At 43.6% G+C, this 17,567-nt stretch overlaps 2 protein-coding genes across 3 annotated transcripts; both read left to right on the forward strand.

The window, feature by feature from the left end:
• The first annotated feature begins 135 nt into the window (after positions 1 to 135).
• On the forward strand, positions 136 to 3,148 carry leng1 (leukocyte receptor cluster (LRC) member 1). The gene is made up of 4 exons (XM_010884858.4): positions 136 to 644; positions 910 to 1,092; positions 1,838 to 2,160; positions 2,447 to 3,148. The coding sequence occupies exons 1-4, from the start codon at positions 513 to 515 to the stop codon at positions 2,661 to 2,663; spliced, it is 855 nt and encodes a 284-aa protein (XP_010883160.2). The 5' UTR covers positions 136 to 512; the 3' UTR covers positions 2,664 to 3,148.
• A 487-nt stretch (positions 3,149 to 3,635) lies between these two features.
• On the forward strand, positions 3,636 to 16,003 carry si:dkey-40m6.8 (serine/threonine-protein kinase LMTK3). 2 transcript variants are annotated; one of them, XM_034288937.1, is made up of 11 exons: positions 3,636 to 4,409; positions 6,655 to 6,803; positions 7,589 to 7,736; positions 7,853 to 7,926; positions 8,161 to 8,279; positions 8,904 to 8,991; positions 10,138 to 10,286; positions 10,421 to 10,505; positions 10,651 to 10,772; positions 10,908 to 11,057; positions 13,760 to 16,003. In XM_034288937.1, exons 1-11 carry the CDS (start codon positions 4,322 to 4,324, stop codon positions 15,972 to 15,974), a joined length of 3,387 nt encoding a protein of 1,128 aa, XP_034144828.1. In that variant the 5' UTR covers positions 3,636 to 4,321; the 3' UTR covers positions 15,975 to 16,003. The 2 variants fall into 2 exon arrangements, with proteins under 2 accessions (XP_034144828.1, XP_034144829.1); XM_034288938.1 differs by having other exon boundaries at positions 6,655 to 6,788.
• The last annotated feature ends 1,564 nt before the right edge of the window (positions 16,004 to 17,567 follow it).

A 17,567-nucleotide genomic window follows, 5' to 3' on the forward strand; every position in this document is an offset into this window, starting at 1 on the left:
AATTAGACAATGTATTCAGCTCTGTATATACAGTATATTTTAGTTCATCTCAAATAAATGGAAAAATATTCTTACTGGATGCAACGTACGCCCCCTGCTGACACGTGCGAAGTTCCGTTGCGTAAGCTCAATGACGTTGTGGATGAGTATCCGGTTTTGGCTGAAGAATGTTTTGGTCGAATTATTTTAGCTAGCTACCGATCAGATGTGTTTAGAATATGTTTTTCTTCGATTTGATCCAAATGTCGTATTAGGGTGGTAACATCTGTACGAAACCTAGTATCTGAATCAATTATGTGGTTAAAATATGTTATAATGTGTACAGTACGAAAGAAGCGTGATTAGCTGCTAGTAGTAGTACTACCCAGCCGAAAACGTTGGAAACCTTGATTTTGGTGCAAATTGACCAACGGATTCACAAACAACAGCGGTCCGTGTATGTTACTTTTCAAACCTTTTTATTTAACTGTAGACGTCCTGTTAGAACATAAAAACACGACTTCGGAAGAAAAATGAATATTCTACCCAAGAAGAGTTGGCATGTACGCAACAAGGATAACGTCGCGCGCGTGCGACGTGACGAGGCACAAGCCGCGGAAGAGGAACGTGAGGTCCAACGCCGTGTGGAGAGAGCGGAGCAGGAGGTATCCATAGCAACGAAGCCCCCCCCCCCCCCAATTTAAAAAAAATAATAATGTTGAATTATCTGAAGTAGTACTGTAACAGCTCAACCTATTTTGGGAGACAGGAATTATGATGTATGCAATTTGTATGGATAAATGCTATACTCAAGGACATTTTAAAATAGTATCTAGATAGGAAAGTGAAATCAAATGTCTTTATTTTTTAACTCTATATTGCTACTGAATGTTATGAAGGTAAGTAACCTAAGTAAACTCTTTGTTGTAGGCTCGAACAGAGTACCTGAGACAGAAGTCACGAGCTGCCCTTCAATTGTCTGGAGGATGGAGTGATGGAGAGAGAGGGGAGGGGAACACAGGAGTTGTGGAACATCTCAATCTATTTCCTTTGGAGGAGTCAGCAGAGAAGAAAGGAAATGAGGAGTACCTCAAAGAAAAGAAAGACGAAAAGGTGAACCTGCTATCATTCTTAAAGCTTCTTGAAACCAAGATTATGTATGCACATACTGGTTTTGCATTCCTCTTCATATAAATGTTTACCTCTGTTGGCTTGTTTATCTCCTCTTCAAAGAGGTTTTCTCTAGAGGACATTTGCAAGCGAAAACCTGTGTTTGGTTAATTTAGTCTGGAGCCATTTCTCAACAGAGTTCTGCCAACTCAGTAAAAATGTTTGAATTTAAATGGGTGCCATGTTGGCAATTGAGAGTGTACATTATTGTAATGGATGTTTGGTGCCGTTGAACAGTTCAGTGTACTGATGCTTAGCAAGCCAATAGAAGGGTGAAAGTATAAGATCTGAATTAGTGCTGTGCGAGATCCACAAAATCAGTATTGTGATAAGTGGACCAAATTATCTCAATAACAATATTTAGTTATCAAGGTACTTCTGTTTATTACACTAATAACATAAGCAGAATGTCTTAATTCCCTTGGAATATGGCACAATTCTACTCAGCCTTTTTTAACACAATGTTATTGCGATATATATTGTTATTGAGGTAATTGGGTCCACTTTATCACTATACAGTGATTGCTGATATCACCCAGCCCTAATCTGAATTAAAGCGTTGAACTTCCAAATGGTGCACCCAGTATGATGCCTAATTCTTAGTCCTTTCACTACAGACCACGACTCCGAATGAGCATGTTCAAAATTCTCTTAATAATCGAATTGTGTTATTTTTCTGTGGTTGTAGGAGCGTGAGGAACGTGCCATCGGTCTACTAGTGTCGCTAGGCCCCCAACCCGGGACAGAGGTAACACCCTGGTACATGAAAACAGGCCAGGAAAAAGAAGAGAAAGACCAAGATGAGAAAAAACAGAAGGAAAAAGAGAAAGACAACAAAGGAAAGAGGCCTACACTCACCCAAGAGGAGAAGGAGAAGAGAGACAAACGACTAAAAGACATGCTGGACCCGCTGAGGGAGATGAAGAAAGCTCTGGCGGTGAAGGATAGAAAAGAGCACAAGAGTAAGAAGAGGAATCGCATGGAGAAGAGAACAAGTGCGGGAGGAGAAAGGTAACCAGATGGACTGTTTTCTGAGATGAGGTGTCTGTGGATTCCAACACAGGCTTTTCGTATCCTTATCTGTATGCTTGGGGGGTGTTTGGCATGTCTTTGATCAATCATTAAAAACAGGTAGCTTTGGCTTAAGATTAAGCCCCTTGAAAGGGTTCACTTCACTTGGATGCATAAGTAAGAGATCAAGTACACTGAGCCAAGTGGACAAGTGCACAATCAGCTGTACTGAGCCTTCAGACAAACATGCATGGTTGATTGTAACAACCTGTTCTCTGTTTCCCAGCTCTATTGAAAAGTTGCGAGCGGAGAGATTGCAGAGAGAGGCAGAGGAGAGGAGGAGAGCCCAAGCCCTGCTAGACCAGAGGAATGGAACCGGAAAAGAGAAGAGACCGAGGGAGTTGGAGGAGAGGGAAATGCCATACAACAGCGCCTATTTCCCAGAGCTGGCCCGCAAAAGGCAGAGGAAAGACAGAGATGCCTGGAGAGATGGCATCTTCTGAAGTCATACATCATGCAGTGTTTTTGTTTGGGCAACACACAGAACATTGCAGCATCCAAGATACATTTATTAATATGTGAAACTTGGGAGACTTCATCTAGAAAGACTGGAAGGTTAATCCTTTGTTTTGTCAGTGCTGCCCCGGTTCCAAAATTGATGTAATTACACAGAAACATGCTTTAAGTGGGATCCCGGGACAGATAAATAAACTCCCTCAATGTGAATCCCTGTGGGGCTCAAACATTTTACACGCCCCGTTATGAATATTTATGAAATCACCCCCACACTTAAAACCTTTCACCTGAATGCTTTTTTGCTTTTTATACTGAACGAAAATAGAAATGCAACACGCAACAGTTTCAATAATTATACTTAGTTACAGTTCATATAAATAAAGGGGAAATGCTCATTAACAGGGATATCGTTAATAGGGATATAATCAAATTTGTGTACCAAATTTATAACAAATAAAGGTGTTTATGAGAATGGAACGTTTTGGCTTACCTTTGTTTTCCAGCTGAGTAAACATGGGCGCTAGACTTCACATGCTCAGTTCATATTTTTGTTTCATATATGTGATGGAGCATTACAAAGGCTGCAGTTGGGTTTTGGTTTACCCTTTAAAGGGGAAGATAACCAAAATTACAAAATGATGACAAAAGTCAATGCTTTGATTTAATTTTCCCCAGACTTCCCATTATTTAGCATTTGTGTTTAATGTTTTAATGTTCTACTAGTGAAGGCAATATTGTGTCACAAATGTCATGATGCCAAGTAATGTATGTAAGAAATATATTTGTTTCTGGTTATAGACAGTGACAATTCTGGGGGTATTTGTAACCAGGCATTTTTTCTTTGACTAGGCTGTCTGCTGTAGACTGAATGTGGTTTGTGTAACTATAATACATTACATACATATGTTCATATGTTTAATTCCATGAAAATGTAAAGCATGCCAAATAAATGGCCACAAAATCGTCAATATCCTAATTCTGTCTTATGTTAAGACATTATTTGGCTTAGGACTTCTTCATATAAACAATACACTTGCACCACCCACCCAAAATGAAATTATAGCAATTTCTAGAGATTATGTTGCAAAACTTAGTTGCGCCATTATCATAAATAAAACGGTCCAGCAGATGCAATCACAGACCCAGCAGCGCAAAAGAAAACGAACCCAACACAGCAACGGGTACAAGCAAGACCGACGCACTCGCACAGATCGACGAGCGAACCATAATAATGCAAGCTCGTTTTGTCTGACGTAGCCAAGCCGACGTTAAACGGGAGAAAAATACTACAGGCGCACACGCTGGTGTCGGAAGGGGAAGAGAAAAAACGGGAGAAATAGCGGATGGTTTGACCTCACGAATATCGGATGGTGTTATTTGTTGTTTTCATCGCCGTTTTGCGGTGAGACTACTGATGTAACGGTTCTTAATTTGATGAGCGTCGGATTGGGTTGGCTGGACGGGATGCACAAAAGAGCCTTTCTCCGTGTTTAATTGCGGATTAGGAGAGGGGGATCAAACGGAGGAGGGGAAGAGGGGAACACAACAAGGAGACGTTCTTTATTAGCGGTGAAGACAGCGCTAGACCAGGAGACTAGACCGAAAGCATCGCTCGAATGATTGTGCTGTGGTGGTTCCCGCGACGATGCGACGACACTGCTGGGTGATAGTGCTGGCGGTTATGTTGTCGTACTTCAACCCGGAGAGAGCCCTTGGAGCCCCGCAGAGAGAAGGTATGAGTGGTGACGGTGGGATGGAATTATATTGACGCTGGGAGAAAGAAGAGAGGGGGAGGCGGGAGGGGGGGTGGTGGAGGATGAGAGGTTTAAGAATAGGCATTGGGAAATATTTCGGCCGAAGCACCCTGACACAGCATTAAAACAATAATACAAAATATTGAATCTGTTTTGAATTATATTGTTACGTACGTGCCTGGGCCTATAAGCTACTGTATAACACAAGAGATGAAGTCAGAAAGACAATGGCCGTTTTATTATCATCAGGTAGCTTAATCAATAGCGGTGTTAGAGAATTCAGATTGCAATGCGATCCAATTTCGTTGCTATACGGTCAATAACATCGATGGCATGTCAAAACAGGAATTCGACGAATGATTACTGAATCGTAGTCATGTTTATAGGGGGCATTATGTACATTTGGGTTTAAATATTAAATTGAATTTTCAATTTAAATCCCGTCGATCAGTTTTATTTGGTTCCCTGTATTTTAGGCATTGCGAAGTGTTTTGTTTGTGTATTGTCTGCTGTCATGGTGTTGTGGTGTATTGTTTTGATAAGAGCTATTGGCACCGAAGCTGGTGGCCCCTGCTATTGGTTGTGTTCCTATTTATATGCAGTGTCTGTCTGGACCGCTGTCTAGTGATAGAAGAATAGATTCGCCAAGGAATTGTGCATCTCTACTGCTAATGGATAGCTTACATTAAATATTCTGGCATTTTAAAGTCTCATGTAAAAATGTTTGCGTATTTGACACGTTTTCCCTTTCCTTCTTTTTATTAGTTTCCAATGTGTTGTACTACCGGGCCTATGGCTGGCATAGCTTGCTGTCCAGTCCAACATGAGTTGAGGAAATTACTATACATACTATACATGATTAACCAATAATAAATTTTTCTTTCTACAAAATCTGGACTTTTCTCACTTATGAATGGCATTAAGTCTTGACATTAACTCTTGTTGTTTGAAAAACATGGCACCCCTTTCCTTGGAGGTCAGTGTATTTTGACCCAAGCAGACTTTGGACACAATATATCATTTCTGAGCACTACACATTCATGCTCATTTTAATGATAAATGATTGCATTTATAATGCAGTGCTCAAAACGCCATGTAATTTGATTTTCCCACTCTCAATAAACCCAATGTTCCATTGATCAGAAAAACAGTTGTGATTACATTCTCTTTCTGTATGTTGTTGGACATCTCTGAAAGATTTGGGAACACTGGAGTCTTGTGGGAAGCAGAAGAGAGGCTGTGCCAGAATTGTTAGGTCTACTCATTGATCTACCAAAAGGGTATACACCAATTAAGCCCTTTTTGAGGACTGTTAGGGGACTGTTGATGCATCTTCATACCATGCTTTTGGTAATCAATGAGCTTATGAAAAAGATGGAGAAATTACATTTGGTTTTCCAATTCATAACTTGAATGTAATAGTGTTGCTGATTGGGAAAACAATACGAATGATTACAGTTTCATCCATATGTCATTGCAAAAAACTGTTGAGGTTTAAATTGTACAGGTACAAGAATCAATTAAATAGTAACCACTGCTGTAAAGGGTTTTTTAACCACCCTGCCCTCCCCCTTCTCTTTTTCACAGATGGTTCGCTCCTCAAAAAACGACCAAGTTGAGGTACAAATATAAAAAAAAATGCCCAGCCTCCTCCTTTTCACCTAAGTAGCCAAGCTCCTTGATTTGAGTGATTATTTTCCAATTTTCCAACCTTTCCCAATAGCAATTTACCCAAAATTACTATTCCTCCCCTCTCCTGCTTTTCAACTGTGTTTCCTAGAAGTAATATTGTTTTTAATCCCTCTTCCTGCCTCTTCCCCCTTTTTTCCTATCCAGAATGGTAGACTTCCCCGAATTTAACCTTAATTCCGATCTCTCCTCTCTTTTATTGATTCGGAAGATGGTGTCCTGACTTTCTTCCAAAGTTGATTTCCTTTTCCTGCTTCTCCCAAAATCCCAAATGACAGTTGTTTATTGGGGATCCTCTGCTTTGTCTCAAGCGTACCTCTACTGAAACAATTCCAATGGTTTTCCTCCTCAACCTCAATATTTAACAAAGACTTCAACCCTTTTCAACCCGATTCTCTCCAGCCTCTCTTTTCCCCACTCGCTCATTCACTCACCAACACTCTAACATTACAACTGTGTTTCCCTCAGGAAGCACCATCAAGTCAATTAACTGGAGTAACTTGTTTCTCTTCTGTCCTCTCCCTCCATTTTTCAGTCTCTCAATCCAGGGCCGCGTCTCTTGCTCCTCCGCCTTACGTCGTCATTCTCATCTCTTGCTCGGGGCTCGTCTCCTTTGTTCTACTGCTCCTCACCTGTCTGTGCTGTAAGAGGGGAGGAGTGGGATTCAATGTAAGTCTCCATCATGTAAGAGACTTATTCACACGTCTTGTCTATTGTGTTGAACTGTCTGCATGCATGTTGTGTAGATTAATAGATAAAGGACTCAAATTAGACCTGAGCCCTTGGGGAAGACTGGAACATTGAGGGCTGTAACCATTCTGTAGCATATGGGAAAGTCACGATTTGTCATGGAATGGCCCGTTAAAGCAGGGAAGTCAGGATCCTTAATATTTGAACCATTTGTCTATGGATCCATTGTCCCTTGAATCTGTGAAGTTTGGTTGGTCATATGTTTGTTTGAGGGATGTCTCATAAGTATCATAGATGTCACACGAGCCAGAAAGTTAAGGGTCCCCTTTCTTCTGTTAGATTAAAAAATGGACTAGAAAGGTATGCTCATTATAATTCCAGATTGGTCTTGCATACTGGGTGCATCATTTTTTTTTTAAGTGGAGAGCCACACTCAACTGAACTGATAGAACCTCTGTCAGTAAGGTAAGGGTGATGATGTGTTTGCCAAACAGCGAGGTGTTTTGAACCCGCCCAGTTTCTGGACAAATATGAAGTTCCTCAGACTACTGAGGTGCACCTCTTACCATCCCGTCACAGTGACTCTGCAGAGCCAGACCAGTCAATAACTAATGCATCTGATTCAAGAGCCATTGACACAGTGAATCGGGTGTATTAGCTTGAAAGAAACCTTGCTGACCATACTGCCGAGACCTAGGTTGATGTTCTGATGACTACATTTGGAGATGACAGCGTATCTAAAGCTTTTAACCTCCCTTTGTTCTTTCGTGTCCTATCAGGAGTTTGACAATGCAGAGGGTGAGGAGTGTTCAGGGGGTTCTAGTCCCGCCCAGGAGGACAGTCTCTCCTCTTGCCCCTCCCTACCCGAGGTCTACACCCTCCCCCTCAGGGACAGAGCTAACTGCCCCTCCCTGCAGGATGGCTCAGGTAAGGCCCCGTTCATCTCTATCTGAGCTGATAGCAGTATATAATGTATGAATATTAGCAAGCTTGATGTGTCTCAGAATTCTTTCATCTATCTTTTCCCTATTCTGTCTCCAAAGACTCCAAGTCTAAGTGCTTCCGGAGGCACTCTCTCAACTACCTTCAGGAGATAGGAAATGGCTGGTTTGGAAAGGTAAGATCAGCAACTCATACATATTTAATTTTGACGTGATCTTCTAATGGCGCTAGCTGGATCTGGCAGATCTTCCAAATGGATCTCAAACACCCATATTTTCTTTAAAACATCCTTTTAAAAGCATCACAATAAATCTAATTTTGGCTACCTACCAGTTCTCATGAGTCATATCTTCTCCAAACTACTACATGTGTGATCCCACCCTCTTCCTTCATTCTCTCTCTCCCTCAGGTGATCCTTGCGGAGGTGCTGTGTGACTGCAGCTCCTCCCAGGCTGTGGTGAAGGAGTTGCGGGTCAGTGCCAGCCCTCTGGAGCAAAGGAAGTTCTTGGCTGAGTCTGAGCCATACAGGTCAGAGAAATTGACCACACTCTGGCAGCCATTTTGTGACATCAGACATTTTAATGCAAATGGATCACATTAACCTAAACATTCCAATGAACTCCCAAATTCTCAATCTCTTTGCCATTTGATTGATTTTGTGCTATTTTAAAAAGTGTTCGTATTGCTGTGTGTCATGTTAAGATGCCAGTAGTCAGACCGTATGCTGCAGACAAGTGGTGCAGTGTTAAAACTAGGTGACTACTGGTCTGACCTATATATTGTGCTCAACTTGGATTAAGATTACAGCTGAATTCTCTCATATACACTTTTGTATCTTTCTATTTCAGATGTAGAAACACGTTTCTCTTTCGGAATTCACAAATAGAAACATACATTTCTCTTTCATCTTCCTGCCACCTCTCTCTCTCTCTCTCTCTCTCTCTCTCTCTCTCTCTCTCTATTTCTCTGGTTCAGTCTTCAGTTTTCTTTTGCCCCCTCTCCACTCTCACTAACACAACCACCTTAGTAAACACACTCAAACAAATACACCCAGATGTTATTCCCTTCTCTCTTCTTCTCTCGCTCACTTTAACAGTATGTCCTCTGCTGCATTGCCCCCCCCCCCCCCCCCCTCTATTTTCTTGCCTTCAGGAGTCTCCAACATCCCAACATCCTTCAGTGTTTGGGTCAATGCAGTGAGAGCATTCCCTTCCTGCTGGTCATGGAGTTCTGTCAACTGGTGAGAATAACCCAGAGGGGCCTGTTGGTATTTCTATTAATATGGAATAGACAAGAAGAGGATTGCACGCTGTTGACGAGGACCAGGGGGCATTGTGTTTAGGACATAACACATTTACTCCACTACTTTTTTATTGTATTTCAATCAGAGTGATTAATGCCTGACCACCCAGGTGATTGGTCTCTCTGGTGACTGGTCAATAAACAAATCATTCAAATGGTTTAATTTAATTGATGAACATCCGACTGTAGCTTTTATACATGGAATCATGTGTTCTTAGTTTCCTTACCAAATAAACATGTAAGTACTTGTACTGTAACATTTCACACTATCATATTTGAGGAAAAAATACAATGTCTTTTGTCCAAGCGGATTCCAGCTCCAAGACCTGCTCTGTCTGTTGGTTTACTTTTATTTTGGCTCTTTAATCAGAGACAAACTGAGAACTGCCAAAACAAGTTATTGGACACTGGCAAATCATTGATTCAAACAGATCAATTAACTACCAAGGAGGGCAGAGACTCAATATTGTAGCCCTTTTCCAGAATAACAACCTGCCTCTGTAAGTCTTCTGTACACTGAAACACACATCCCTTTTTCTCCTGATCAACCACCAGTAAGTCCTCTCTAATCATAAGAACTCATTATCAAATCACCTTCTGCATTTGAGGACAACCAGGTTCAGGAAAACACTTAAGAGAGGAATTTTTTTTACAGCATGCATTTACAAATGGACTCAATATAGAGGTCTTCATACGTTCATTCGTATTATTAAAATCTTAAAGGTGCACTGCGGTTACATGATAAACCCATTAAAATTGCCAAGCTCCTCCCCCTTCTCAGTGTGTATCACCAGCAACCACAATCACAATGAGGTTCAAGGGCTTGCAGGTCATTTGGGGAAGGAGATGTATTCCTCTCGGTTTTAATAGGTTAGAAATTGATTTCACTTTTAATTAATTATTTATTTATTATTATCTATACCAAATATTTGTTTGCAAGGTGGGACTTTTCAGCTGTAAATTGATCACAAATGTGTCCAGAGAGCTCCTTTAATTGTTATTCTAATTGTTTTCAGAACAGGATTACATAAATTATAGGATGACTTAGGTTAATGAATGAATTATACTTGTGATGTCCTCCCAGGGCGATCTGAAGAGGTACCTGAGAGCCCAGAGGAAGTCAGATGGAATGACCCCTGACCTTCTGACCCGGGACCTGCTGACCCTGCAGAGGATGGCTTTTGAGATTACCTCTGGTCTGCTGCACCTCCATGAGAACAACTACATCCACAGGTCTGTGACATCATATCCTCTCTGTCTGGCTCCCGTGGTGTTCCAATTGCTCCAGTGATTGGTACGTTATTGATCATAACAGTTTATTATTGTCGTTGACATCAAAATGGAATAGTATTCTTCTCTTGCTTCAGTGACCTGGCTTTGAGGAACTGTCTTCTTACCTCCGACCTCACTGTCAGAATTGGAGACTATGGGTTATCGCACAACCACTACAAGGTAATGTGTGTGTGTGTGTGGATTGGTTATACCACAGTATTGCATATCAAGGCCATGTCTAACTGTATGTGTCTGTGGATTGGTTATACCACAGTATTGCATATCAAGGCCATGTCTAACTGTGTGTGTGTGTTTATCTGTGTAGGAAGACTATTATCTAACACCAGACAAGCTTTGGATTCCTCTACGGTGGATAGCCCCAGAGCTGCTGGAGGAGTACAGAGGATCTCTGATAGTCACTGACCAGACCAAGATCAGCAATGTGTGGTAAGTACCCAGACCTGAGTATTTCAATTAGCTTTATGTACTATTTTATATTCCCTATCAAATGTAATTATTTCACCATCCCTCAACTCTCAATCTGATGTCCCTTTTTTTTATTTCTATCTCATCCTCTGCCAGGTCCCTCGGGGTAGTGATCTGGGAGCTGTTTGAGTTTGGCTCTCAGCCCCACAGACACCTTAGTGATGAAGAAGTGTTGACCTTTGTCATCAGAGAGAGGCAGATCACCCTGGCCCAGCCACGACTCAAACTCTCCCACGCGGACTACTGGTCAGTGAGACACTTCTTACTCATGTTGTCTTGCATCACCACTTTATATGCTTCTTTTAGATTTGTATTTATTTGGATCTTGATAACCTACTGCCAAAGAAGCAGCCTAAACAGAGCTTAAGACAAAACAGTCTTAAGAACGAGATGAGGCTCTGGTGGCATGTCTAGTGGGGTATATACAGTGGGGAGAACAAGTATTTGATACACTGCCGATTTTGCAGGTTTACCCACTTACAAAGCATGTAGAAGTCTGTAATTCAACTGTGAGTGACGGAATCTAAAACAAAAATCCAGAAAATCACATTATATGATTTTTAAGAAATTAAATTGCATTTTATTGCATGACATAAGTATTTGATACATCAGAAAAGCAGAACTTAATATTTGGTACAGAAACCTTTGTATGCAATTACAGAGATCATACGTTTCCTGTAGTTCTTGACCAGGTTTGCACACACTGCAGTAGGGATTTTGGCCCACTCCTCCATACAGACCTTCTCCAGATCCTTCAGGTTTCGGGGCTGTCGCTTGGCAATACAGACTTTCGGCTCCCTCCAAAAATGTTCTATTGGGTTCAGGTCTGTAGACTGGCTAGGCCACTCCAGGACCTTGAGATGCTTCTTACAGAGCCACTTCTTATTTGCCCTGGCTGTGTGTTTTGGGTTGTTGTCATGCTGGAAGACCCAGCCACAACCCATCTTCAATGCTCTTACTGAGGGAAGGAGGTTGTTGGCCAAGATCTCGCGATACATGGCCCAAACCATCCTCCCCTCAATACGGTGCAGTCGTCCTGTCCCCTTTGCAGAAAAGCATCCCCAAAGAATGATGTTTCCACCTCCATGCTTCACGGTTGGGATGGTGTTCTTGGGATTGTACTCATCCTTCTTCTTCCTCCAAACACGGCGAGTGGAGTTTAGACCAAAAAGCTCTATTTTTATCTCATCAGACCACATGACCTTCACCCATTCCTCCTCTGGATCATCCAGATGGTCATTGGCAAACTTCAGACGGGCCTGGACATGCGCTGGCTTGAGCCAGTGTGTTACTAATGGTTTTCTTTGAGACTGTGGTCCCAGCTCTCTTCAGGTCATTGACCAGGTCCTGCCGTGTAGTTCTGGGCTGATCCCTCACCTTCCTCATGATCATTGATGCCCCACAAGGTGAAATCTTGCATGGAGCCCCAGAGCGAGGGAGATTGACCGTCATCTTGAACTTCCATTTTCTAATAATTGCGCCAACAGTTGTTGCCTTCTCACCAAGCTGCTTGCTTATTGTCCTGTAACCCATCCCAGCCTTGCGCAGGTCTACAATTTTATCCCTGATGTCCTTACACAGCTCTCTGGTCTTGGCCATTGTGGAGAGGTTGGAGTTTGTTTGATTGAGTGTGTGGACAGGTATCTTTTATACAGGTAACAAGTTCAAACTGGTGCAGTTAATACAGGTAATGAGTGGAGAACAGGAGGGCTTCTTAAAGAAAAACTAACATGTCAGTGAGCGCCGGATTTCTTACTGGTTGGTAGGTGATCAAATACTTATGTCATGCAATAAGATGCAAATTAATTATTTAAAAATCATACAATGTGTTTTTCTGGATTTTTGTTTTAGATTCCGTCTCTCACAGTTGAAGTGTACCTATGATAAAAATGACAGACCTCTACATGCTTTTTAAGTAGGAAAACCTGCAAAATCGGCTTGTTCTCCCCACTGTATAGGTATATTAGCTATATGGTATTTGAGTCTGTGAACAGTTGCAAATCTTTGTTACAGTGCTATTTCACATAAAATGTAGACGAGAAGCTGTCCCTCCCATCAACCATCAACTAAGAATGAGAAAGTTGCATGCTGTTGATGGGATTGTTTGTAAAAGAAAACAACAACAACATATTTTGAGGATATTCCCCATGCCTTGTGTTGTTTCTGAAAGCTGGTTTTGTCATAAGCAACAACAAGACATTGTTTACTTTCTCCCCAGCCTGTAGTTAGCATAATTAGCATAATCAAAATTCATGAATTTAAACCATGGGACCGCTGTGGCAAAAGATGCATTGCGAGTGGTAACTTCCAAGAAGCACTTAAAATTAAGTTTAGCAGTTTGCCATCAATGCCATCAAAGTTATTTCAAGAAAGATTCCACTTGCAATTGAATTAGTTCATTCATTTTGACAATGCTTATTAAGCTAGAAATAAACAACATGTCATCATGGATTAAGACACCAGTGGCTTTCAGACACAACCCAAGGTGAGGGCAATTTCACCCAAATAGGATTTTTCGACCAACTACCGGTTGTGGCTTTGTTAGTTCTCACAAATAAACACTGCTGGAGAGTAGCAAAACCTGAATAAAATGTGAAATTAGTCTTTGTGACAAAAACCTTTTTACATAGTACTTCCTATCTTGGCAGTATGTCCACTTTAAGTTAGTCCTAGGTGTTTAGCGTCCTCAAACTGCTCAATGGCCACAACCCTTCTTCATTTTAGTCATTTAGTGAATGCGCCAGTTAAGGTTTAGTTTTTAGAAAATGATTTGAATCAACTGAGATGTTTTTATTTTTAGATGGATTTGAGTTGAATTTGGGATGGATCGTGTCTTTTTAAAAAGTGTGCTGCTGTTCTGTTTTAAAATTCTGGATATCTGAAATGTAACACATTCAATAAGGAACCTCAGTACATGCAATATGAATCTCTCATCTCTTTCCTCTAAGGTATGAGATCATGCAGTCCTGCTGGCTCCCTCCTTCCCAACGGCCCTCAATCGCTGAAGTATTCCTCCTTCTCTCTTCCCTCCTGGCCGCTGAGCGAGGGACGTCTCGAAGGAGTGTAGAAGATGATGAAGAAGATGAAGATGAGGAGTATGAGGAGGGGAGAGGAAGAAGAGGAGGAGAGAGTGAGGAGTCTTTTGAGAGACGGTGGAATTCTCTCCGTCCTCCAGCCTTCCAGGCTGCAGCAAATGAACGACAGAGAGAACGGGAGTGTGGGAGAGAGGACAGGGGCAACTCCTACCCCCTTTTGGACCCTGTTGGGAACTGCATTACACCCTCCTCCACAGAACTAGATGACATCCTAACTGTCACAGAGACCAGTAAAGGGTTAAATTTTGAGTACTTCTGGGAGAAGGCCCATGCGAGGCGGGGCTACCAACCACTTCCTCCTCCCCAGCCAATTCCGACTGCCAACACTTCCCATAGACAATCCCTGGACACACCTACTGTCGTCCCTGTGATAAGTGCCCGTAGTCCGTCCCTTGCCAGTGAGTACTACATCCGACTGGAGGAACACACCCCTCAGGATAAGTCCCCGTCACTTAAAGGGAAAGGGCACACTTTCCACTCAAACTCAATGTGTCCCGGAGATCTGGAGCTCGTAGAGATACGCAGCGGAATGCTGGGGAAGGAACGGGCGCCGTACAGCTCTGATGAGGAGTATACTGGGCGAGGTGGGAAATCCATCCAGACCATCAGATCCAGTGAGGTCCAGCTAAGGGTGCCTAACACTGGGATGGCAGAGTTCAAAGACACCTCCAGTAGGGTGACTGACTTCTCAGTGGTGGATTTAGGAGATGACGATGAGGAAGAGGAGGAGGGGGGTGAAGGAGACAAAAGGCCCTCCACTGGTTCTCAGGCCCCGGTCCTCCCTCCAAAGCCCCGTTCCATGTCAACCTCCTCGGGGAACCACCTCCACTCTCGGCCCCTGCCTGCCCCCCCGTTGGGCTACAGCCGAGTGGGGCTTGGGCTTGGTCACTATTCCACGAGTGGTAAGATAGAAACAATGGACCCTCTAATGGGCTGCTGCCCACCGTCAACATATGATCACTTGGGATTCCACCGTCCTCGTCAGACCATGCCTCCTTCCCCGTCTCTCTCTCCCTCCCTACCACAATCTAGCCACCCTATCTACCCAGCTCCCCAAACGTGTCCGCCCCCTCTCCCACCCCACTACAAGTCCCAAAGGGGCCTGTATCACAGCTATGGTGTAGACAGCTACTCCAGATACAGCAAGGGGCAGATGTCCTCTCAAAGAGACCCACTGACCTGTGACTACTCAGACCGACAAGGCGGCATAAGACGTGCGACATCGCTGCACAACTCGAAGGGAACATCAAATTCCCACTCGAAAGACTTTGATTCTCCTGTCCGACGCCAGAACGTCTTTCGCCCTGTGTACCGGAACATACCACGCTCCGACTCTGTGGTGCCCAGAATTGAGAGGCACTCGTCCTCCAGTCCCACGTACTCAGATGAGGATGACTCTCCCTTCATGTCCCCTGAGAAACCCAGTGGGGCAGGGGTGACTGTCCTGACCTCCAGCCTGTCAGAGGATGCCGACCCGGCCACGGCCGAGCTCTTCTCCAGGGGCATGAAGAGGACCCAGTCTCGCCTCGCCACCATCCTGCCTGCCATCTGGAGGGAGGACGCAGAACTGCAGGGGGACGCCATGTCAGATGCTAAGAAATCCCCCATGCACCTGTTTCTGACAGAGATCTCAAGCGTTTCAGAAGCAAATGATGCCAAGTCCGAGGAGGGGAAGACCTCATGGGAGGGAGAGAGGGAGGAGAAGAGAGATGAGAAGAGGGCGGGGAACCTCCTCCAGCCCTTAAGAGGAGGGATGCGCCGGTCTCAGTCACTAATAACGGAGCTGGGCTCTGCAGGACGGACATGTGGGCCTGACAGATACACTAGGACACAAGAAGAGCGGGTGAGGAAAGGATCCATTCAAAGAGACCTATTCCTCACGGAGATCAACACAGGAAGGATGGACGTAGACACAGAAGAAGATCTGGAAAAAGATCCAGTTAAGTTCCTTCATCCTCCTAGCTCTAGGTTGCGCCCCTACACTTGTGCCCCTGGCCTCCCATCGTATGCAGAGGCAGAGGAGGCATACTCTAGGGGTATGAAGAGATCCCGGTCCACTCCTCTCTGAAATGACCTTGGGGGAGGCAGGAGTCAGAGCTAAAGGAGATTGAGAAGGAGACACAGAAGGCGGAGATGACCAGAGAGGAGTTCCTAAAGGAGATTCAGTCAGCAGAGACCTTTTTGACAGAGATAATATCAAGACAAAATGCAACCACCTCCAACAAGCATGCAGAAGACTCATCTCAATCCCCCACTCCAATGTCACAGAATACGAGTCAATATGCATAGATCCTGATTCCTCTCAGACCAATCCGGGTTCCAATCAGAGAGCTCGATAAGAGCATCAAACAGATGCAAAGACGGCATAGCACCAGAGGTGATTTATGCGCAAGTCACCAAGCGAGCTAAAAAAAGTGAGATAAAAGTCACTATACGGCCTGAGATCCCTGTATTACAAATAGGACCAAATAAACCATCTGTCAAATTGGAAGAGGAATGTGCCACAGATGTGATCTGCCTCAGCAACTCATCCAGAACACCCACAGATCTCACTGCTAACATAAGCTCTCACCCAAATGCTCAGTCCCAGCCTGATAACTCAGTGTTCTCAGAGGTAATGCCCAAAAAACGGCCACCTGCTTGACCAACATTCCACAGTGTGAAACCAGAGGGGGACTTTCAGATGTCCAGCCTTACCTGTAAGAGAAGAACAAAAATCTAACAGGTGGAGGTCTCAAGGGAGGCTGAAGTTCAACCTCTGTCTCAGGACATGTTTCTGGAGAAGTGAAGTCTCAGGACAGTGTTGCTGGGGATGTGAAGTCTCAGGACAGTGTTGTTGGGGATGTTAAGTCTCAGGACAGTGTTGCTGGGGATGTGAAGTCTCAGGACAGTGTTGCTGGGGAGGTGAAGTCTCAGGACAGTGTTGCTGGGGAGGTGAAGTCTCCAGACAGTGTTGCTGGGGAGGTGAAGTCTCCAGACAGTGTTGCTGGGGAGGTGAAGTCTCCAGACAGTGTTGCTGGGGAGGTGAAGTCTCCAGACAGTGTTGCTGGTGAGGTGAAGTCTCAGGACAGTGTTGCTGGAGAATTAACATTTCAGAACAGTGTTTCTGCAGAAATGAAAGAATATGAAAAGAAACCCTGTGACAGTGAATCAGATATTTCATTAGATGGGACAGAGAGCAGGGATCAGAATATAGTTGGGAACAGGAATTGGGAGATGATGAAAGATGATGCTGAGGACAAACATACAGGGGCAGGATGTCAGAAGGAATTGATTGATAACATTTTCAATTCTGGGGACCATGACTCAAAGACAGAGAGATCAGAAACAGATAGAGCATCTAGAACTGAATGTAAAAACCACAGGGGAGATGGATCAGAGAGTTCACAAGGTTGTGTCAGTCAAAAAAAGTATGACACATCACATTGTTCTAATGGTCAGTCACATAACACAAATTTTGAATGCCATTTAGAAATCCACAGTGAAAATGCACAACTAAACAAAGAAGCAAGGTCAGATCCAAGTGAAAAGAGCCCTGCTGCCACTCCCACCAGTCCAGACTGGAACCCATCCCCTGACATCTCTCTCTCCGCCTTGACCCCCTCAGATTCTTTGTTATCATCTTTGACGTCCAGTTCAGCCGACTGTTTGACACCAAGTG

Source organism: Esox lucius, chromosome 20, assembly GCF_011004845.1.
Source record: "Esox lucius isolate fEsoLuc1 chromosome 20, fEsoLuc1.pri, whole genome shotgun sequence".
In the NCBI taxonomy this organism is placed as follows: Eukaryota; Metazoa; Chordata; class Actinopteri; order Esociformes; family Esocidae; genus Esox; species Esox lucius.